The 21,498-nt window shown below is 35.9% G+C and overlaps 1 protein-coding gene across 1 annotated transcript in view; it reads right to left on the bottom strand.

Moving 5' to 3' along the window:
- Positions 1–2,979: 2,979 nt before the first annotated feature.
- LOC125649225 (uncharacterized) overlaps positions 2,980–21,498 on the bottom strand; it is a 63,475-nt gene continuing 44,956 nt past the window's right edge. Inside the window, exons 4-21 of the mRNA XM_056167200.1 lie at positions 21,370–21,483; positions 18,858–18,995; positions 17,614–17,736; positions 17,184–17,438; positions 16,905–17,049; positions 15,532–16,681; positions 14,222–15,431; positions 12,764–14,121; positions 11,899–12,610; positions 11,668–11,784; positions 11,276–11,592; positions 9,906–10,010; positions 9,653–9,809; positions 9,372–9,555; positions 7,643–9,219; positions 6,207–7,526; positions 5,599–6,129; positions 2,980–4,775 (exon numbers count right to left, since the gene is read on the bottom strand). Of these exons, the coding sequence (XP_056023175.1) occupies positions 4,507–4,775; positions 5,599–6,129; positions 6,207–7,526; positions 7,643–9,219; positions 9,372–9,555; positions 9,653–9,809; positions 9,906–10,010; positions 11,276–11,592; positions 11,668–11,784; positions 11,899–12,610; positions 12,764–14,121; positions 14,222–15,431; positions 15,532–16,681; positions 16,905–17,049; positions 17,184–17,438; positions 17,614–17,736; positions 18,858–18,995; positions 21,370–21,483 (9,782 nt within the window). The 3' untranslated portion in view covers positions 2,980–4,506. The remainder of the gene's footprint in view (positions 4,776–5,598; positions 6,130–6,206; positions 7,527–7,642; positions 9,220–9,371; positions 9,556–9,652; positions 9,810–9,905; positions 10,011–11,275; positions 11,593–11,667; positions 11,785–11,898; positions 12,611–12,763; positions 14,122–14,221; positions 15,432–15,531; positions 16,682–16,904; positions 17,050–17,183; positions 17,439–17,613; positions 17,737–18,857; positions 18,996–21,369; positions 21,484–21,498) is intronic.

A 21,498-nucleotide genomic window follows, 5' to 3' on the forward strand; every position in this document is an offset into this window, starting at 1 on the left:
TTTAAAGTTAAACAATGCACATCAATACAACATAATAAATCACAAATCTTCATAAACATATATATACTTTCAGTGATCATACTGAACAAAAAATATAATATTACATCCAATTCTATAAGCCTTCAGCATTTGATTAATCCCACCCCACCCCAAAATATAATTCTAAAAAATAATCTAAAATTGTGTTTTAAAGAATGATTAATAAAATCTACAATTCAAGTATTTAATTACTTATAATATCCAACTCTAGCATGTCAGTCCTATGCAAAAGAACTTAGAAGATCTGATATATATACTTATGCAGCCAAGTTACACAGGCACCGGAATGATGGACACTACCCCCTCCCCCCTCCCCATTTATTTTTTTAATAATTATTTTAGCAGTAACAATTCCTCGAAAATGTGTGGATTCTCTGTCTATCCCATCCCAATTTCGATTTATGTAATCGTTTTGCATTTTTGTATCGCTTTACAGAGTGTCTCTGCCTATATACTGTATAACTATAAATATCGGTAGAGGAAATCTGTAAAGCTTATGAAAAATGCAAAAATGTTATATAAATCATAATTGAAATGAGATAGACAAAAAATCCACACATTTTGGAGGAATTAATGTTGCTAAAAATTGTTTTAAAAGCGGGGGGAGGGGGGGTAGTAGTTTCCATGCTTCAGGTGCCTGTGCCAAGTTAGGCCAACAACGTATAAATTATTTAATGCTAGAGCCCCATACTTGCCAACATTCGGGAGTTCCTTTTGGGTTGTACTCCCCATTCAGGATGTTGGGAGGGGGTGTTAGTTATAGCAAGCCAACTTTTCAGTGTACATGTATACTTTTGTGTGTATTTTGAAATGAAGCATATGAGTCCGATTCATAATGAAAACATGACATTAAATAACATTAGAAATATCTTTATTCAACAAAATTTTCTTAGGTGGTGCATTTTTACTGCAACTTATGCATCGATGCGACTTGAAAAAGTTTGTTTGCAGGTCTCTCAGGGGTGATGGTATACTTGACGTGTTACTGCGCTTGATTTCAGTGTGAGAGTTGAGTTGGCAAGTATGTATATATTAAGAAAAAGACATGGTTCTGCAGTGGAAAATTCAGCATACACGCTCACGTCATCTTAACCCTTACTCCACCGTTTTATATGATGTAAAGTGAAAAATAAAATGCGTTAGCTGTTCTGTTGTAATTTCTGCCTCTATAAAACCTCTCTTTCTATTACCAAGTATTGTAAAAAGCTTAAAACTTAGGTAAAACAAGTTCACACTTACCGTGTTTCGCTATTTGCCGCCATCGTTGTGACGTAAAATACCCGATTAAATGTGGGTAGTACCTAGGATGTCTCGGGTTAGGTTAAAAGGTCATTTTCGTGACGTTTTAGAGTTACTCGGTACGTTCTATTCATCCTCGAGTTAACTCGGGTTTCCCAATCGAAGTAGGCCTTTACGTTCCACGCAGCGTCTTGCGCTAGAAACACCAGTCTTCAGCTCAGTCCGACTTCACAGATATCAGATGACGACTTTGTTGCATAAAGTATTTACGGTGGGTTAAACATTTGCTCTGTAGATCGTAATATTCTGCATTAATGTTTTATGCTGAAATGTTATCTATCCTTAGTGATGCAGTCATCAATGATCTTATAATTATATGACACCCCCCCTCCCCCTATAGACTAGATCTAATCGAACAGGGGAAATTTGAGTAATCAATATATAAACGAAGTATGGTACAATAATATATTTAATATGTCATTTAAAAATCAATTTTAGAGTTAACCAAGGTCGTCAAAATATGAATGAACGCGATTGCTAACAGCAGTCCGTCCCCCCTTCTCCGCCGTCACTCGGTACGACAACGCGACTGTAATGAAAGGGCGGGCTATGATCAGACTTTAATTGTAAGGTAGTGAATATTCCTAAGTCTTGTTTTCGTTTTTGATGACTGAATTGTAAATTAATTTCAACACTTTACTTTCATTGTTAATTTTGTTATAATTCAAAAAGTGTTGTAAAATAGTGTTTGAATTTCAGGAAAAACGAGTCTGATTCTTCAATACATATGATATTAATCAAAATATTCGATGAAATTGTCAAACTTTCATAACTTATCAAAGTTTGCATTATCATGGTTATTTTGTTATGTCATGTTGATCAACTGACCCACGGAAGTACAGTCCAATACGTCAAAAAAATGAATACCATTCCTATCCTAGTTTAACTGTTGACGCAAACGAGAAGAAAAATGCATCTCAAGAGATTAAGATATTTCTGAAATTTTTAGAACTAAAGTCTGAATCATATCTACTTTTATCAAAATTAAATGCAAATTCATAAAGCTATAGATTTATCCAAGTGAAGTAAATACAAATTTCACTGGCATGATATACAATGTTGTGTTTATAATAAAAGCCATACATAGGCCTATTGTTCATTGAGGTTTTATTTTTAAAAATCATTGCATTACATTTTTCAATATTCACTTGTAACTTTCAATCTGAAGTATGAACATTCAAATTGACCTTCGAATTGAAAAGTGTACTACATTTGTTAAGTGATGTATTTTAGTATTAAATCATTCATATCATGAACTCTCATGGTACATATAAACATGATAAATCTTTATACGTGAAAGTAAACACGGGTCAAATTATGTAGGCCTACATCAGTTTCCTGCAACACCGTGGCCAAACTGGTACAACATAAGGAGTAGATGACCACTATTGATTTTTAGGTCCTATGGTAAATCCACTCTGAACATAGGAAGATATTATTTGTTCAATATTTTGAAATGGTTTGGCACTACTAACAATTACATGATGCATTTGTATAACCCTTTTAAATTGTGCATCATGGGGGCATCATGTTTTACAAACATTTCTTGTTAATGTTTTCTTTCTATCCATCATAGACAGTGGTACTATTCATCTACATAATAACTGATATATGATAAAATGATGGAAAAAGAACAAAATCATGTCTTCATCACCAATTTTATTTACAAATAATTAATAAACCAATGAGAGAAATTAATATAAATGGAAATATTGAATACATTCCGAGTACAAATTTCAATATATGAATGAGGATATAGTATGAATAAAGCTTTGTTATGTGCACAAAGACAATGCACTTGGGCTACAATGCTCACCCGAGCCGCCTTATGGACTAACAATGACCCAAGACCTTCCATACAACAACATTGTACATGCCTCGGGAAGTTTTACCAAAACAATAATCATTTTGTTTCTATTGAAAGTATTCTGGAAAAAAATAAGACAGGTCATATTTGAATAATAAGACCATTCTGCCCCGACAAGGTATTATTGTCTTACAGACTTCAAAATTGTATGAACATTGAAATTTAAAGCATATATTGACTTAATTGTGATCCCATTCTTTATCTAGATTCGGAGGATCATCTGCTGAAAGAAACATGAGGACAAAAAGTAAACGTTGCATTTTGATCTTAAAAACATTTTTTCAGAATGGTTCTTGATTTCTGCATAATCTTTCCTGAGAGTTTGGTTTACCCATCCAGACGGTCAGTAATTTATACACTGCGATTTTGACAAATGTCGTGATACTCTTTGAACCCTATTGTGGCCCCATCCAACCCCCGGGGGCCATGATTTGCACAAATTGAATCTGCACCATGTCAGGAAGCCTTCATGTAATTTTCAGATTTTCTGGCCCAGTAATTCTTGAGAAGATTTTTAAATGACCCTACCCTATTTTGCCTTTTGTGATTATCTCCCCTTTGAAAGGGACATGATCCTTCATGAATAAACTTGAAAGCCCTTCACCCAAGGATGTTGTGTGGCAAGTTTGGTTGAAATTGGCCCAGTAGTTCTTGAGAAGAAGTCGAAAATGTGAAAAGTTTACGATGATGCCGACGACAGACAACGGAGAATTTTTGATCAGAAAAGCTCACTTGAGCCTTTGGCTCAGGTGAGCTAAAACGTGATCCTACATTTCTACAAACTTGAGTTCTGTTTTCCAGGACACTTTTCAATTAATGAAGTAAACTTTGATGATGTGATTCTGGAGTAAAAAGGAAAATGTGTATAAATTAGCAAGGGGTATTTATGTACAAACATGCAGACATCTTGATCAGGAAAGTGCCTTCCACTGCATGACTCAAATGAACTAAATGTAACTTCTAAGTAACAAAGAAATACTACAAGCTTCAGAACATAAGTAATCTAATGGCTTCAAAAACCAAGTAAAAAAGTGTATCTTTTTAAAGTCATTTAGACGCAATCATTTTGCTGGACGGATATTTGAAATATCACACTTCAATTTCAAAAATAAATTTTGATATTATCTACACTTTTTCAGCAATTAATGTCCATTTGAATATTGAGAAGAGACATCAGCATACTTCGTTTCTAAATTTCACATTAGATTTAAAATTTACACATTGCCTCACACCAATTCTGAACTGTAAGTGCATTTTTAATTATCCTTACGCAGTGTATGGCAGCAAAAGCTAACTTGTGACTACTGTGTGTTGTACACTCCGTGATATGCACGCGATTCTCCTGTCGGACAAACAGCATTGATATCTATATATATAACCGCGGCATTATTGATGTCGATGGGGATGGAATGATCAAGTGTGTAGAATGGAGACAGTATGTCCGAATATCCTCTGTTGCTGCCAATGGACACGACAAATGCTGTGGGTCCCTTCATGGTGTCTTGGAACACATTCGACCAGTCAATCATATATTCGCCTGTTGATGATTTCTTCACTCTCAAGCTATTACCTATGAAAAAGAAGACGGAATACAAAATAGAGTTGGACAAACATCGATTCCTGGATATACAAGAGGTGGGATCAGGTGCCTAGGAGATGTAAGCATCCGCCCTATATCTTGATCAGGTTGAAATGTGAACTTATTATGTAATTGTCTGAGAAAGAGGTTTTAGACAAAATTTCAGGGCAATATCCGTGTCAATTCCGAATAAAAATCTGGAAAACTGTTTGACCTACTTTTACCCCAAAAGTATGCCATGATCTCCAATCCAGCTGAAATACAAACTAAACTCATGTATTCCCCAGAGAGGGACCTTATGACAATCTCGGCAATATATGTATCCATAACGAAAACAAGGGCTGTTTTCCTATTAATGTTTTTCCTATTAAGTGATACTATATATGACATTGACTTTTGACCTTAAGAATCAATATGCATCAGGTGCATGTGTACCAAGTTTGACGGTCCTAGACCTAACGGTGCGGTTTACATCCTGTCTACAAGGTTTTCTTACTCAGTGACACTTCTAACTTTTACCACCGACTTTGATGGACAAAAGCGCCCTCCACTTAACATGAGGGATGTGTGTACCAAGTTTGACTGTGATGCCATTAGAGACCGATTGAAATTGAAAATCCTATTTCACGTCCAAAAATGTAATAATTTGTTCAGTAATATTTGTAGAGAAACTTTTGAAAATGTTTTAAAAGTTCTCAAGAATACATCACGAACATTGCATAATGACGGACGAAAATGGAACGCAAGAGATCTGATGAAATTATTCTGCAACAAATCATTTAACACGGTCTGCTAGTTAAAACAGCAATTTTACCTGTTAGTTGTGGACGTCTAGCATCTGTCATTATGCTGCTATTTGTTGGTTCGCTCGAAACTCCGCCATCATTTATTGCTTTCACCTCCACTGTGTAAATATCGCCGTCTGAGCCGTGTATGTCGTTAGATGCGTATGTTTTTAATCCGACTTTTCTCCAAGGTGAAATTACTTTATCTTCCCTCCACAATCGTGTTTCATATTCATGGATACCAGAACTGTCCGTAAACCCATTCCACGAAAAGGTCAAACGTGATTTATTGGACTGGGTTGTAATAATAGGAGAACTATGTTTGACAGAAATTGCATTGCTTGGTAAAAAATCTATTTTTGTTGCCCGAGTTTCTGGAGATTTGAATGATATAGTAATGGGACCGTGCGATTTCGTTCCTCGAAGTTCAACACCATTTGTGCATCGTATAGCGATGTATAATTTTGTTCCGTGCTGGAGATGGATATTAGAGAAGACACAGGACGTGGTCGTAATACTCTTTCCCCAAGGGATTAGGGATGTTGAGAGTGGAAAAGGTCCTGAAAGAAAACGGATGGTTATCGTAAATGTGAAAAAATGATTTAATCAATAATAAAATTTTACTCGGTAAACTTACCAGCTCCACATTCACATTCGCGTATTCCACTTTCGTTATCCATGATTTTCCATGTGACTGTAAATGTTGTGAGGATTTTATTTCCTGTCACTTCCGATGTGTTATCATGTTGACCACTACTATTCTTGTTTGATATTGAAAGATCTTCATATATAATGTTAACGTTCACATGAGAAATATCTGGTTCTGTATGGTCAATTACCATGGCTGAGGAATGATACGTGGATTTCAAACCTGCATTATTTGTAGCAACAACAGTGACGTAAACACTACTGTTATGTGGAACTTCTATATTCATTATCTCCTGGAATCCAGTAGTGAAAGGAAGCAGTGACCTTACTTGGTACCCACTTTTCGTTGTTCCAGCTCCGACGTGTATAGACTTTATTCCACTTTCAATGTCTTGAATGTGCATGCAGACCCTTATAGAACTCGGCGATAGCTGGGAAAGCGTGATGGGTTCCGTTGCTGTTTCATACGTAAGGCATTGATAAAGTTTTATGGTAAACAAATCTGGTAAACCCCTGGACGTGAAAGTTATTGTAATGTTAGCAAAACCAGAATGTTTAGATACAAACATGTGCTCAGTTTGCGCTGATCCATTTGCAAGATGAAACAGATAAAGTGTTGTTTTCATGTTTCCAATATGCACATGAACATCACGTGATGGTATTTGGGCATCTGACATGATAGTCAATCGATAAAACTTTTCAGCTTTTAAATGTGTAGATCCTTGATATTCAACCCGTGTCTTCTTGTGTAAAACAGAATGGGTTTTCTTCACTATGTCTATTGGGGTAACCCCCAGCTGTGTACACCGTAAACCATTAGGTGGTGTGGTATCGATTTGTATATCTTTTGCATAAATTGGACCAATCCAATGTCCAGCAGCGTCAAAGGCAACCAGGGCGACTCTGTATGTCCTATCATGTTTTAAAGATAACCCGTGATATTTGTATGTATTCCTTATCTTCGCATCGATATAGATATCTATGGTATCATTGCTGTCTTTTTCTGTCAGAATTACTTTATAATCCTTAATGAAGGAATGGTGATCGTCAAATCCATGCCATGATAAAGCTACTTCATTTGTTGACGATTGGTATATAGCGTTTCTGTGGAATTCAGTATTGTAAACGACCCCTCCAACTGGATTATCTAAGTCAACAAGAATTCCATCAGAAGCAAAAGACGACTTCATTCCAATAGTGTTTGTAGCTGTAATTGTGAAGTAAAACCTGACACCTGGTGCTATTATATTGCCTTCCACGGGAAACGAGGTTGAGAGTCCAACGTTGAGAGAATCAAACAGGTCGTTTCCTGAAGAAGAAGAAGAAAATATAAATCAGATACATTTACACCCTCACAAAGAATGATATAGATTCAAAAGAACGTTTATTTGAAATGGTAAAACTTATGAAAATCATTTGGCATACCAAACGGAGACGAGCCTGCAGATATTGCATATTTCTCAATTTGTCCTCCACTTTCTGAAAACACGCCATCCCAACACACAAGAAAATCGGATGTTGAATTAAGAATATCAATATCATTTTCACTGCATTTGAAAGCTGTCTCTTTAATAGATTTTCCTCTTCGAATAGTTGGCGCTGTTGTGTCGATAAGTAGGGGACTTGATTGTTTGTCTATATACGTATTTACTGATAGCCAACCTCGTACATAAAATACGTAGGATTCCCCATGCAAAAATTGTTTCCCTTTTTTCGTGCAAAATGTTGTGTTTATTAGATGTCCGTTTTCTTTCCAAACATTTTCCGTCTTTCTGTCAAACACACCGGCTCCTGGATATTCATGATAAACACCGATGCTCCATTCAAAACGTTGAATCTTCGTCATATCCCTCACCGTCCACTGAGCAAACACGCATGCTGATGATAAGCTCACGCTTCCCGGAGATTTCGCATATCCAAAGCTAACAGAAGTTATTTCGGTTTCATTTTCTCTTTTTGTACACGCATTAGACCTCAAAGCAGAATTACATTTGTGTCCTATTACAGAACATGTGCAGTCGTTATTACATGTATGTGTTCGACATAAATATCGTTGAATCTTTAGAAACCCCCTACCATGCGTGATATCATCCGCAACTATTGAAACAGTAGTTTTCGAAATTTTACTTCTTAAGCCCGCTTTGTTCAGCGCAAAGACCGACAGAATTATTTCTTCTGTTTCTGATAATTTACGAGTTAGATTTAAAGATAATGTTTGGGTTTCGCTGTCAACATGGTTTGTGTATACTATTCCATCGGATAATTCCGAACCAGTATAAGAATTGCTGACAGAAATTCCATACTTCTCTATTCCAGTATGGATATCCGTAAACCCATACCAAAGCAGCGCAAGTTCTGTAGTCTTATCAAATGTTCTCCATTTCATCGTGTTTTTGAAACCGCCAAGCTGTGGAGGAGAAGAGTCAATGAGGACTGAATTCGATATTCCATGTGTGCATAACCCAGCTGCATTGCAACTTGATACATGCACTGAATACGAGTCACCACTTTTGAAAACATCTTTATCTTCAAGTTTAATTGTTATATTATTTTCATTCCCCTGGGTGTAAATATCTTTTATAGTTTTTCCATTATTGTGCGACTTCAGAATAACTTCATTGGATATGATGAAGCTTTGCTTTTCTGTAAACTTCCATCTCGCAATTAATACGGAATTGTCATATTGTGTGCCTAGTCGATGTGAAAACTGAGAAGAATCAATGAATGGTACAATCTCTTCTGCTGGTGGTGTTGTATCTACCCGGAATTTTTCCGATGATCGTTGACTGTATAGTCCTACTTGGTTGTACGCCATCACTATAACGTATAAATCTCTATTTTCTGGCAAATTTACTGCTGTTTTAGTCATGCGCTCGCTAAGGAGAACATTTTCAAAGACGGTGATATCACATATGTCATTGCTCGTGCTTATACACCATTCAAAATGGTCGAGGTCCGAATGAGGATCTTGGAATCCTATCCACTGTGCCGTCAGGGAATTTCTGTTTTAAAAAGAAAGTATTTAAGGTTACAGAAAAATGAACTTTCTATCATTTATTTTAAAAATCATATCTTTTCAATTGTTTTCCATTTGATACGGAAACAATTACCAATTGCATAAATGCGTGTGATAGCCGGATCGGTGTATACGTACTTGTGACTGATGTAATGTTGATGACGATCACTCATTCCAACATGAACAAGTCCGGCTATTGGTGGAGAGTTATCCAGTATAATACCATCAGAGGATTTGGAGGTACACAATCCCGCTTGGTTGCAAGCCTTTACGTTGGTGTAGTACTTCGTTCCAGGAATAAACTCGCTTGTCCAGCAGTACTCTGTTCATAGACAAAGAGGGAAAGTACCACTGTAGTATTATCAACCGTTTTAATCTTTTTAACTATTTAACAACATTATGTGGGGAATTCCCTTCACCTTTGATTAATCCAGCAGGCGTAGCTGGGAATACGTCAGAGGCCTCCTTCATTGTGCCGATGCCTATTTCATAATATGCTAACTCTGTATGTGGATCATGGAATCCATACCATCTTGAACATATGTGGGTTATATTGCGCTGGAAATCCACCTCAATCTAATAAATATTGTAATGTGTTACGTAGTTTTAAACTATTTGAAGGAATAACATGTTTAAGAAACTCCCACATTAAAAATATACATGATGTTATACCCCATTTTCATTTCCGTCCAAGACGAAACCTGTAATCGGCGGACTGCTGTCGATGATAAAGGGTTCAGAGTTTTCCAAGATCGTTAAACCAGCGTTGTTAATGACCTGAAATCAATTAAACAGAAATGTTTGTTTTCCTGCACAAACCGTTACATCATCAAAACGTACACATCTCGCCTGTACTACTATTATGTGCATGTGGGAAAAAGTACTACAGCACGATTAATTTGTTATTCTTCGGCTTATCAAATATATTAGATAGTGTAAAGCCAGCATTAAAACATATAAATAATTACAATTTCAAATTCTTCATGTAAAACTTATACGGTACCAATTTTGATGCACCAGATGCGCATTTCGACAAATAATATCCGAAAACCAGATGCCACATGTTATAACCCAAATATCATTGAACACCTACACCCCGTAATTCATCATTGTGGTAAAGTTGCTTCAAAGATGTACTTGATTCAACTAAAATTCCTCTTTCGATTTAGGTAGATATCATTCAGATATTGATTGGGTCCTAAGACAGCAAATGCTGTGTTTGACCCGAGAACACATGCCCGAAGCTGCAGGCAGAGTGCAACACATCCTTTCGAGGCTCAAACAAAACAGCTGTTGTCCGACGACACATTCTACAACTCTTTTGTTATACACCTTCATTTTTAGGTTGTTTTTACTAAATGCCCATTACTTGTCGACTATGAAACTTTAACAGGGCAGTGTGATTGCGCATATTTATCAACGTATCTACTAGTTTTTAAAAAAAGTACCAAATATCCTAATCAAAAATTACATTTTACGTGTATCTGTTCTGCGTTTCGTCTAATAATATTATGTATTCATCATCATTCAAATCAGTAAACCTCGCCACTACGTAAACAAGCAGCCAACAGTATGTGTGGCGGCTCAACAGGGGATGCTTACTCCTCCTACACACCTGATGCCATTTCTGGTATATCCAAGGGTCCGTGTTTGCCTAACTCTTAATTTTGTATTCTAAAATATGAGTTACGAGATTGATCACTGTTCGCTATCTTCACCTTTCCATGCAAGTTATTCAAACATTATGATTTGATAGAACACTATTTATTGAAATTATCAATTTGGAATATTTTTTCAAATCTTGAAGTATTTCCAATATCCGGGAAATTACATAATCAGCACATGTACATGTAATACTGCCGATAAAATGTGGTTACTAGATTCTTTTACATTTTTCAATCAGGAAATGCACATTCGTATACGGGATCTATGCTGAGACGACGACATGGAATGACAGAACGAATATGAAATAATATTATGCGTATTTATATGAGGTGAAAAAAGGTGTTTATAAAATAGAAAAAGCTGACACTTCTGCTTACCAGTAATAATACATAATATTCGTAACCATCAACGAATTTTCCATCAGCGTCTTTCAGTTTCCATGAAGTTCCTTCGACTTCAGTCATTGGAAATACATCAGCAGAGACAGCTGATGAACCAATTCCGATTTCGAATGACTTTATCCCACTTTCTGGGTCGTTAAAATCGTACCAATTGACAAAAATGTCTTTGTAACTTGATACGTATTTATCGAATCCTGTTCCGCCAAATACTATACTGCCAGGTAGTGGTGGAGTATTGTCGAACATGACTCCATCTGATGATACTTCAGTGAAGAGTCCAACTCGGTCAATAGCTTAAATAATACAAAGACATTTTAAATACACGTGACTACATTTTATAGTTGGGTGAAACGGAAAGTTCAACATACCTCTAACTGTTGCATAGTACACTATGTGGGGTTTTAACAATACATTGCTGATAGTTGCATATGTTAATTTTCCTGCGTCAGTAAATGACGCCACGTCCTCTCCTCCAGGGTATGTTCCTGGTAGAAAGAAATGTGAATACTTAGACTAAATCAGTTACATACATGTACACATAGTACAGTATATACGTAAGAGGTATATGAATTGATTAAACGATTAGAATAAGTGATTACCAATGCTGTAGGAATATTTTTCTATTCCAGATGGGTATTCTATCACCATTTCCTTTTCTATATCCGTAAAGTCTTCCCATGCAAGTGATAATGATCTGTTGCTGTTCACAAAATATCCAAAGTCAGCTGTAATCTGTACTCTCCCGGGAAAAGGTGGTGTATCGTCAACAACAAATCCATTACCACATAAAGCAATCTGACTTTTCTCTTCAAAAGATTTTTCATACTTGATTATTGTTTCATTTGCAAAAGCACAAACATAATATTTTTGGTTTTTTGTAAACCGTATTCGTTTGAAATATCCAATCCCTCCTTCTGAGAAAGTATCTTGTATACAGGCAGAATCATCAGCACATGTCTTTTGTGGAAGACGTTTCTCTTTCATGATGTACCAATTGATCTTACGACCAAATGTGTCCAATACGACGCCATTTATTTTCCAATCTGGTCTGATAAAATTGACCTCATAATTATGTAACACATTTATTTTCTCTCCCAGGTAACGACTGTGAACAAAAGCTTTTATTTCTGTAATATCTAGAGTATTGGCGTTAACTTCATAGACGATGTTTAATTCCGAGTTACCAGTACTTTTCTTTTCGTTAATCAGTTGACACGATATTGTCGATTTTCCTGACAAGCAAAATCCTCTTACACATACCGACAGTTGGTGTTGAGAATACTCAGGCAGGGATATATTTCGTTGATGAATCTGAAGGAAGAAATATGAATTCCTTGCAATTGATACTAGACCATTCCATTTAGTCTACATGTGTAAAAAAACAAACAACCTAATTTCATTTCATAAACTGTTACATAAAAATTATAATATAAGCACTAATGTGTTCAACATTCAAATACTTACTGAAACAATAGAGGTGTTCACGGTAATGAAATTGGCCGTCATCCACTCAGTTATTTCAGCTGCATTTTTGTCTTGCATTGCTAGTGTGTACCTAACCGCGTTGGATGAGTCGCTGCATTCAAATCCCTTGAAGTTTAACCATAGATCAAAACAGTCGGATGTGGACTTCTTTAGTAAAGACTGGACTTTGTTCGGTGAAGGTACTTTGTATTCTATTCTAGATCCAATTGATTTCAATGACTTTGTACATATTTTTTCAAAGCATGGTTGTACAACAGCCTTATAGTGTAAACCATCTAATAAATGTATATCTATGAAAGTTATGTTTTCACGGTTATGCACTATTCTTAGTGGAACTATTTGGTTTTCTGTCATTCCTCTTTGCAGAAGTAACCCAGCTCTATAATGTGTTGCCAAATGTTTGTAGGGACTTCTAATTGTCCAGTACGCCATGTAGGATTTGGGATCAGTTTGGTAATGCAAGTTTTCATCGCAAGCAATAATTTCAAAACTAAAACTTGTATTAAACAACTTCATAGTATTGATGTAAAACTTTGGATTTTCTATTATAGGTAGGAAGGATTTTCTCATAACATTCCCCAATATTGATGGGCGCCCTGTCCAAATAATATCTTCAGATGTGATAGAATACAAATCTGGTCCAATTCCAGAAATCTGAAGAGTGAAGAACTTCTCAGTTGTTAAGCTTTTATTTGTTACCATGATCTCTACATTTTGACTGCTTAGCACGACCGTACTCCGGAATTTGGGACAAAGAGAGTCACATGGTATTCCATCGTATACATTAACTGAGTCCGCTGCTTTTGATTTGTCAATAAGAAAGAACCCATCAGAAGTTGATAAACTACTTCCTCCTGAAGAAGTTGCTCTAATCAGAGTGTATATTCTGGTATTCTCGGGTAAACTAATGTTATTAAAGCATTTATTGCTTGGAAGAGAACGAAAGTTCATCAAATCATCCGTGTTATTTGAACCGAATGCAACTTCAAAAGTAACAGTTTCATGGTGCTTAAATCCAGATATAGCCACACAGACAGTGTCATCGCTTGCAATATAATCCAAATCCTCTGACTGGGAGAACTGCTTGCTAATGTCAAGAACCGTTCCAGTTGTCGGAGGATATCTAGAAGGTACGCTAAACTCCTCCGTCCGAACAGTTGTGGCATGACCGACAATATTGTAGAAATACAATTCGAAATAAAATGGCGTACCGTCTTCGTTTAATTTCTGCACTCTGTCTACGGGATACTTAAGGCAAGTATGTTTTCTATCAAACATGGGGCAGTAGTTGGATGGGTAGCCTTGTAGTATTGGGGTTGTAAATGTAGATCCATGACCTGTCACAAAAAAAATGAATAATTAATGATTAACTATTAGCGACACATTACAAAACCTAACTGCAAACTTAAAGGCATCAAAATCGAATGTGCAATTTACCTATTTTGAATAAAACCGTGGACACCGGCTGACTTTGTTCTTCATCAACAAATGTATCATTATTCCATACAATGAATACGAGCTTTCGGTCAACAATAACCTTGATACTGCCTTTATACAGAGGAGGTGTGTCGTCAATTACCACGGGTCCAATCATAACAGATGTTTCTAAGCCCGCTTTACTTGTTGCTTTTATCATTATGAAGAAAGGGATTCCTGAGTCAAGGGTAGAATGGAATCGTTTATCGCTCTGCATCCGTTTTGTTGGTCTATACGGCAAAATATCTGGGGCTATAAATTGAGATTTAGTCGATGCTAATCCGATCTGCATATCATGAATTTGCGATTCTGGGTCTGTCACATTCCAAGAGAGAGAAATTGTGTCAGACGGAATATACGTAACTTCATTTTTATGATACGCCTCCACTTTTTGACAAATCGAATCTGCATAAGATGAATCGTTAAATTTCTCTTCATTCAGATGAAAGAGATTACCCACAAGTGTAAATTCATTGTCAGTACTGTTGCATATATGCGCACAAGCCTTGGTCCAATGCAAGTTAATCGCTGACAAATTTTGAAGTATAAGCCATGCGGAATTATTGTAGCAGCCAATGAATTCTCTTGTTTTGGCTTGCTCTAATACTACGTTGTGTAATTTTGGCGGAGAAGTGTCGTATACGATACCATTAGAACACGCTACGTTTGAGGGCTGGAGAGCATAATTGTAAGCAATCACGCTGGTAAAATAGAGGCCTGGGGATGGAATTATTACTCTGGTATACTCATCAACTGTTTCGTAGATATAGCCTGGCAGCGCATTATGATTTGTATGCAGTAACTCCTCTTTTGACAAGCATTTTTCACTGAACCCGATGCGATATTTTTTAATCCCACTCTCGTGATCGATGAAACCGCTCCACCTCAAAAACGTTTCGTTTGTGGATGTATAGTCAACTTCAGGGGACCCTATCCCTCCTTCCATGGCAAACCCCGTTTCAGGAGGAGAATCATCTGCTAGTACTTCCGTCCTAGATATACTTACCAGCTTGGCATTGTTCATTACTTTCACCGTGAAGAAATATTCCCTGTTGTGGTGTCCATTCTGTGTATTGTTTTTAATCAAGCTATTAAACTTCACATCATACAAAGAGTTTTCACAAACGCCGACTTTTGGACAGTAACATTGATCTGTATGATTGCACGATTCCTAGGGAAGAATAAATGAAATTAATTGAAAATATAAACAAAATAATATTAAAATCATATTTTCCCTTCTACATTGGTATCTACATAAATGTCATACTTACTCCAAACTGAAGTCGATTCACCGCAAGGGTACCTATACCTAACTCTTGTCCACCTAAGGATGTACCAAGCATCCATTCAATGGAATAGAGACCGCTGTGTTCATCTAAAGCTTCAAATGAAATCGTCATTTTTGATAGATCAGTAGAGTTATGAACGAACAGCTGACGAACCCCGTCTTTAATCAGATACATGTCATTGATGTCCGGAACACTTGCATCTATATGTATTGCTATTGTTTCTTTCATGGTATTGTTCATTATATCCTCAGGAATAATGGAAACCATATATGTTTCTCCGTCCCTTATATTGTAACGTCTGCAAATCGATTGGTTCATAAAATTTGGAACCGGTTTATTTTCTAATTCAATATCGTTCAACGTCACTGCGTATCGAAAGTCAACGATACCATCCACATTCAGAGTTCCGCTGACAGGAAGTTGACCAGTGTGTTGTTCATAAACTCCGTTGTAAAGATTGTGATAATCAGCTTGGATTTTCGTTAACAAATTGTAATTAACATTGAAAGAATTATAGTATCGTTTTCTCCAGTTAACACAAATTTTTCCATGATTTGTCTGCCACGTGTAGTTAGTAGCTGGATTTCCCGTATTAACCTTTAGTGTTTTCGTAGGATTGATAAGGATTTCTGATGAATTATCGAACAAAACGAACCGTCTGGCTTGTTTGAAATTACCAGCATTGTCAAGAATGCCCAGCGAAACTCCATACAATGCTGGTTGCTTGTCAGGTAATTTTATTGAGTGTGTGTCACTGGTAACGTTCAGAGTTAACAAGGAGCTTTCATCCATCGTTAATGTCGATGCGTCTTTTTCTTTCGTATCATGAATGGTTATTGTATAACTTTTTATTCCAGATGCTTGATCAGGGGTGTGAAGAAAGGGGTCAAACCAACCTTGTAGTGTTACGCCAATATCGACAGTTTTTGTTAATCGATTTTCAAACAGAATGTGTTCATTGTTTCTGCATGAATTGTCTTCTAGACAATGTTTGGGCGCAGTGGAGTCTCGTATCATACATACTTCATGAGAAGATTTTGTAGAACGGTAGATATGTGGGGATGATAAGCGATTATTGAAATCTAACGTTTTTAGATATCCTCCTGCATACGCTATGAACTCCAAACAAAGGCTATCAAATAAATAATAAACAAATGGACTACATTTAGTATCACTAGTTATGTGCGGACGTGAAAGTTGTTAATTTTAAACCTTACCTGTACGACAAATCATTTTCAAACAATTTTAACTAAAGTATCAAATCTTTAATTGATATGGTGAGGTAAATGGTTGTTCGATTACTCAAAGTACACAAATGCGTTATGCAAATAAATGTAATTGTATTCTACACTTACTGTTCGCCATCTTGTAAACTCCATTTCGCCCCTATTGACATTTTACACGTAATTAAGGTGGAAAGAGGGTGTATGTCTGTATAGCTGTTTAATGTACAACTTTTTGACTGTTTTGGATCCAATGACTCCAGATTTTCTCGATATCCTTAACAAAATGATAAATGTCTTAGTTACAGCATCATCAAAACTCATCCCAATATCTAAGTTATATTACTGCATTCTTTCTCACTTGACATTTGAAAAAGAAGAAAAATTATTTTAACATGTGACGGTAGGTACCTAATGCATTTCTCTTTGAAATATGTATGGATGAATTGACAATTCCAAATTGAAATTCTGCAATGTGACTTGGCTGAGGAGTTGAAACGTTCACTTTGCTTGAAAATGTAAACTCAAAAGATAAATAAGCTGGTTGAAACTTCATATAATTCGCTTTCTCTTGAAGACATGGCCCGATGGAAGTTGAATTTCGGACTTCACCACCACTGTTTCGTACTCCAAGTCGACATGTTAGTAAATTTGGTGCAACTTTTACTGTAATGAATTAATGGATGTTGAATTGTAAATAATTGTTACAAACAAGATTAATAGACTAAAATATTGCTAGATTATCAGTAAATACAAGAACGGTATGTTGTATCATTTCTTATATACCATGCATATATTTTCGAGTCAGCAAAGAAAATATTTAAGAGTACAAAACACATACAGTTACAGATCTTATGGGAGTCACTGGAGGACAGAGAGAATCCATCACTGCAGACACAGTTCTTGGCGAGGTGATCACTACACGTACCCGGCCAACACCAGTTTTGTTTCCAGGAGCAAGTCGCTATTAAAGACAATTTTAAAGTTTTTCTTAAAGTTAAAGTTTTACTTTAAGGAAGTTAGCTAATCAGCTTTTAAGCACAACTGTGTAGGATGCTATAATTTTGTATGTACTGGTTCAATACTGACTCCATTGGTCCAAATATATTATACATCTATTACTTAACCCTATCGAGTTGAATATTTAAAATATATGTCGTTTCAAATATTAAAAGGGTTCGGCAGGGACTATATTGTGTGGCGGAAGAATTGTTTAATCAAACAAGTTCTAAATGTGCATGATTTTACAGTTTCTGTTTTATCCCACATATCGTAAATTTTTACTTGTATTTCAGTTTCATGATATAAGTAGTTGAGACTTGGAACAAAATCAAATGTTGTAATTAGCTAATTTGTTTGATATACTTTTCCAAACAGAACGCCGATTCTTAAAGAAAGTTTAAATCAATTTACCCGAAATGTTGTATAGATATTTAGTATTTTGGTCATTGATTCAAAAATATGATTTATAACCCCCAACTTTTAATGGGGGCATAGACACGATTTGAACTGAAAATTTAAAAAAAAATTATTTTCCACAGTTTTAATTTTTGTCATGGTTAACTATGGTATTTCTAATGGTCGGCAAAAATTTGAATGTCAAATCAATGTTGAGTAAATTTTAAGACAAGACTTTGTTTGTAATTTATGTGCAATTTTAGAAACTGACATTACTCTCCTTGTATCCTTTTCAAAGTCTCCAATTCTACATCATGAATTGTTCAAATATCAAGTGCAAAAAGGTCATCATTTATTTTCAATCTACTAGTATTAACATTTTTACATTTACATCAAAGATTGTTACAAGACGTGATTATGTATCTATTTTATGTAATGACTGATTTATGTTGTGTTGACACCAACAGACAAATCAAGTTTAAAAGTAGCAACTCTTCTGCTCTTATCTTTCGTCGTTGTAAAAGCATCAGCTTTCTTCAAAATACTTTGATTTAAAACTGATGTTCACCAAAACCATGATTTTTATGCAAGTTTGAATAACAATGACAATCAAGTACATGCACATGAATAATAATGAGATACTATTGACTACTAAAGGCAGATGTTGGACTTAATGACAGATCATACCTTCACATTGTTTTTCATTTGGAGATACAAAATATATGGAATTTTCGTGGTCAGCCCCTTGGTCGTTACACTTGGTACACACATAATTATCTCGAGTGGTACATCGTTGATGATGACAATTAGCTGGCTTTATACATTCTGAAATTTAGAATCGTGTCGGAATTATCAGTTTTAGTGCCTTAACATACAAATTAAAATCATTATAAGAATGATCATCAAGAAAGATTTAAATTTTATACTAATCAGAATAACTTGTGAACAATGAACCCAAGTAAATTGGTTTTGAATATAGAGCAAAACTATGAGAAAAATATGACAAACAGCTAAATTCTTCTCAGCACTTAATGTAGAAAATGTTGATGTAGTTTAATTAATATGTTACATGTAATAAAACTTTAATTTCCAATGTCTATTTCATGGATCTTGTATGTTGTTTAACGTCCCTCTTGAGATTTTTTCACTGATATGGAGAGGTCACCAATCAGGCGCGTATCAAGTACGTACACATCATATCCGGGTGTGACCGGTCGACAGGGAATGCTTACTCCTCCTAGGCACCTGATCCCACCTCTGGTGTGTCCAGGGATCTGTGTTTGCCCAACTATCTAATTTGTACTGCTTATAGGAGTTACGAGATTGATCACTGTTCGTTATCTTCACCTTTCATTCTAGAGAGAGATTCCTATCGTTGAAATATCGGTGCCTCAAAAATCAACTTTACATTTTACAGTTCCGATTTATAATTTAATCAACATCAATGTCCATTCTATCAAATTTAACGTCCATTTTAAATTTCAAATCATCAACATCTTGCAAAATATCACTTTAATGCACATCATATATGTACATGTAGTAGACGGATTTAGGATATTCATTGTTATGAGTAACATTTACCTTATATACTAGTTGATAACAACGAAAAAATGTGTACACAACACGATTCATAAAGAAATGTAAAGTCAGTCCAAGGTTGCATGGTAAGTTGGCACTATAAAGCACAAAAAATAGATTTCATTGGTAAAACCCAAGCGTTGCGAGGGCTTTACCTCCTCGGCCTCAAGGGCTTTACCTTGTACCCACTGGGGGCTTTAAGCCAGCCCCCACATTCCTTGCCATACTTTGCGTACACGTCATATGCGTTCTGACTAAGGGCCTGCCAATACCGGTGAAAGGCTTTAAATTTAAGTTTAACGGCCATTGATCAGTGAGGGTTCTTTAGCGTGCCGCACCTACTGTGACACGGGACATCCGTTTATAAGGTCATCTTTGAGGAACCGGAACGATTCACGATGAACATGTTTGTCAATGATTTAAAAAAAACTGTTTCAAAGCATATATAGTTTGTCTTAAATACAATGGCATTGTTTTACTGACGTATAGGTAGACTGGTACATTTCAGCCAGTTTGCTAATTAATATAAAACATCTAAGATGTAAAATTTGAAACTAAGAGTAAACCCCTTATAATGAAAACCTTCAAAGAACAAACGAGCAGTGATCAATCTCATAACTCCATAAGCAATAAAGGTGGGATCATGTGCTAGGAGGAATCCATCCCCTGTCGACCGGTCACACCCGCCGTGAGGCCTATATCTTGATCAAATAAACGGAGTTATACGAAGTCAAACTCAGTGTGCCAAGAACGGCCGAACGATCGGTATGAAACACGTCAGACAGCATTTGACCCAATGATAGGTTGTAATGGCAAACTAGATCGTTATAACGACCACAGAATTTGGGAAATTCTGACTTCAATCGAGACTGTTGAAACCCCTGTACTATCAACTTGTTTGTCAGTAGCTTGCCTCGATTTAAAAACTGACTATACACAGAACAAGCTCTTGTGTATCGAGTCAGTGATGAGATATAAACACCATATGCAGGTGATAATGGGATATTGCTACATAAATATGGGAAGTTGACGATGGGGAAGCAGAACTCATCCCGTTTCTCATAAAGTTGAGTTGTTAGTTTGCCGTTTGTATCTACTTTCAGTAAAATAGCTAAGTATGAAACAGAAGTGGACCACTCTGTAGTGTCTTTTATTTCGAGTTCACGGGGATCCGGATATATCGATAGATGAATGAAAGTTATTATTGTTATTAGATATCTATTTGCATTTTCAATGTTTTTGCCGTTGATATCTTTACAAATTCTAATGATAACTATTTCCTCATGAATGTGCTGTAATTGTCAATATTGTGCGTATGAAACTTGAAATTATAAATTATAAATTATTATAATTATTCATTAAAAGTACGTCCATTTTAACGGATAGGAATTTCGACAGAAATAAAAAATGGGCAGAAAATTCACACTTTACGAAGAATGACGGTGTGTATAGTTGAAGTTCACACCCGCATGCATTTTCAAAATTGAAATTTATTCCTGAAATATAATAATCTACTATGTATACAGAAACCAATACTACGTAATGCATTAAAACTATTCGCATTTGATTCACAAATATCAAAACGCCAATTTCTGCAATTAAATCCATCGTGCATATTTACCGTATTCGCATCGTCTTCCATAATACTCATCCGGGCAAGAACACGTGAACCTATTCACAAAATTGTGGCATGTTCCTCCGTGCATACATGGGTTACTGTTACATTCGTTTATATCTATAAAACATGTAA

Source organism: Ostrea edulis, chromosome 5 (genome assembly GCF_947568905.1).
Source record: "Ostrea edulis chromosome 5, xbOstEdul1.1, whole genome shotgun sequence".
NCBI classification, from domain to species: Eukaryota; Metazoa; Mollusca; class Bivalvia; order Ostreida; family Ostreidae; genus Ostrea; species Ostrea edulis.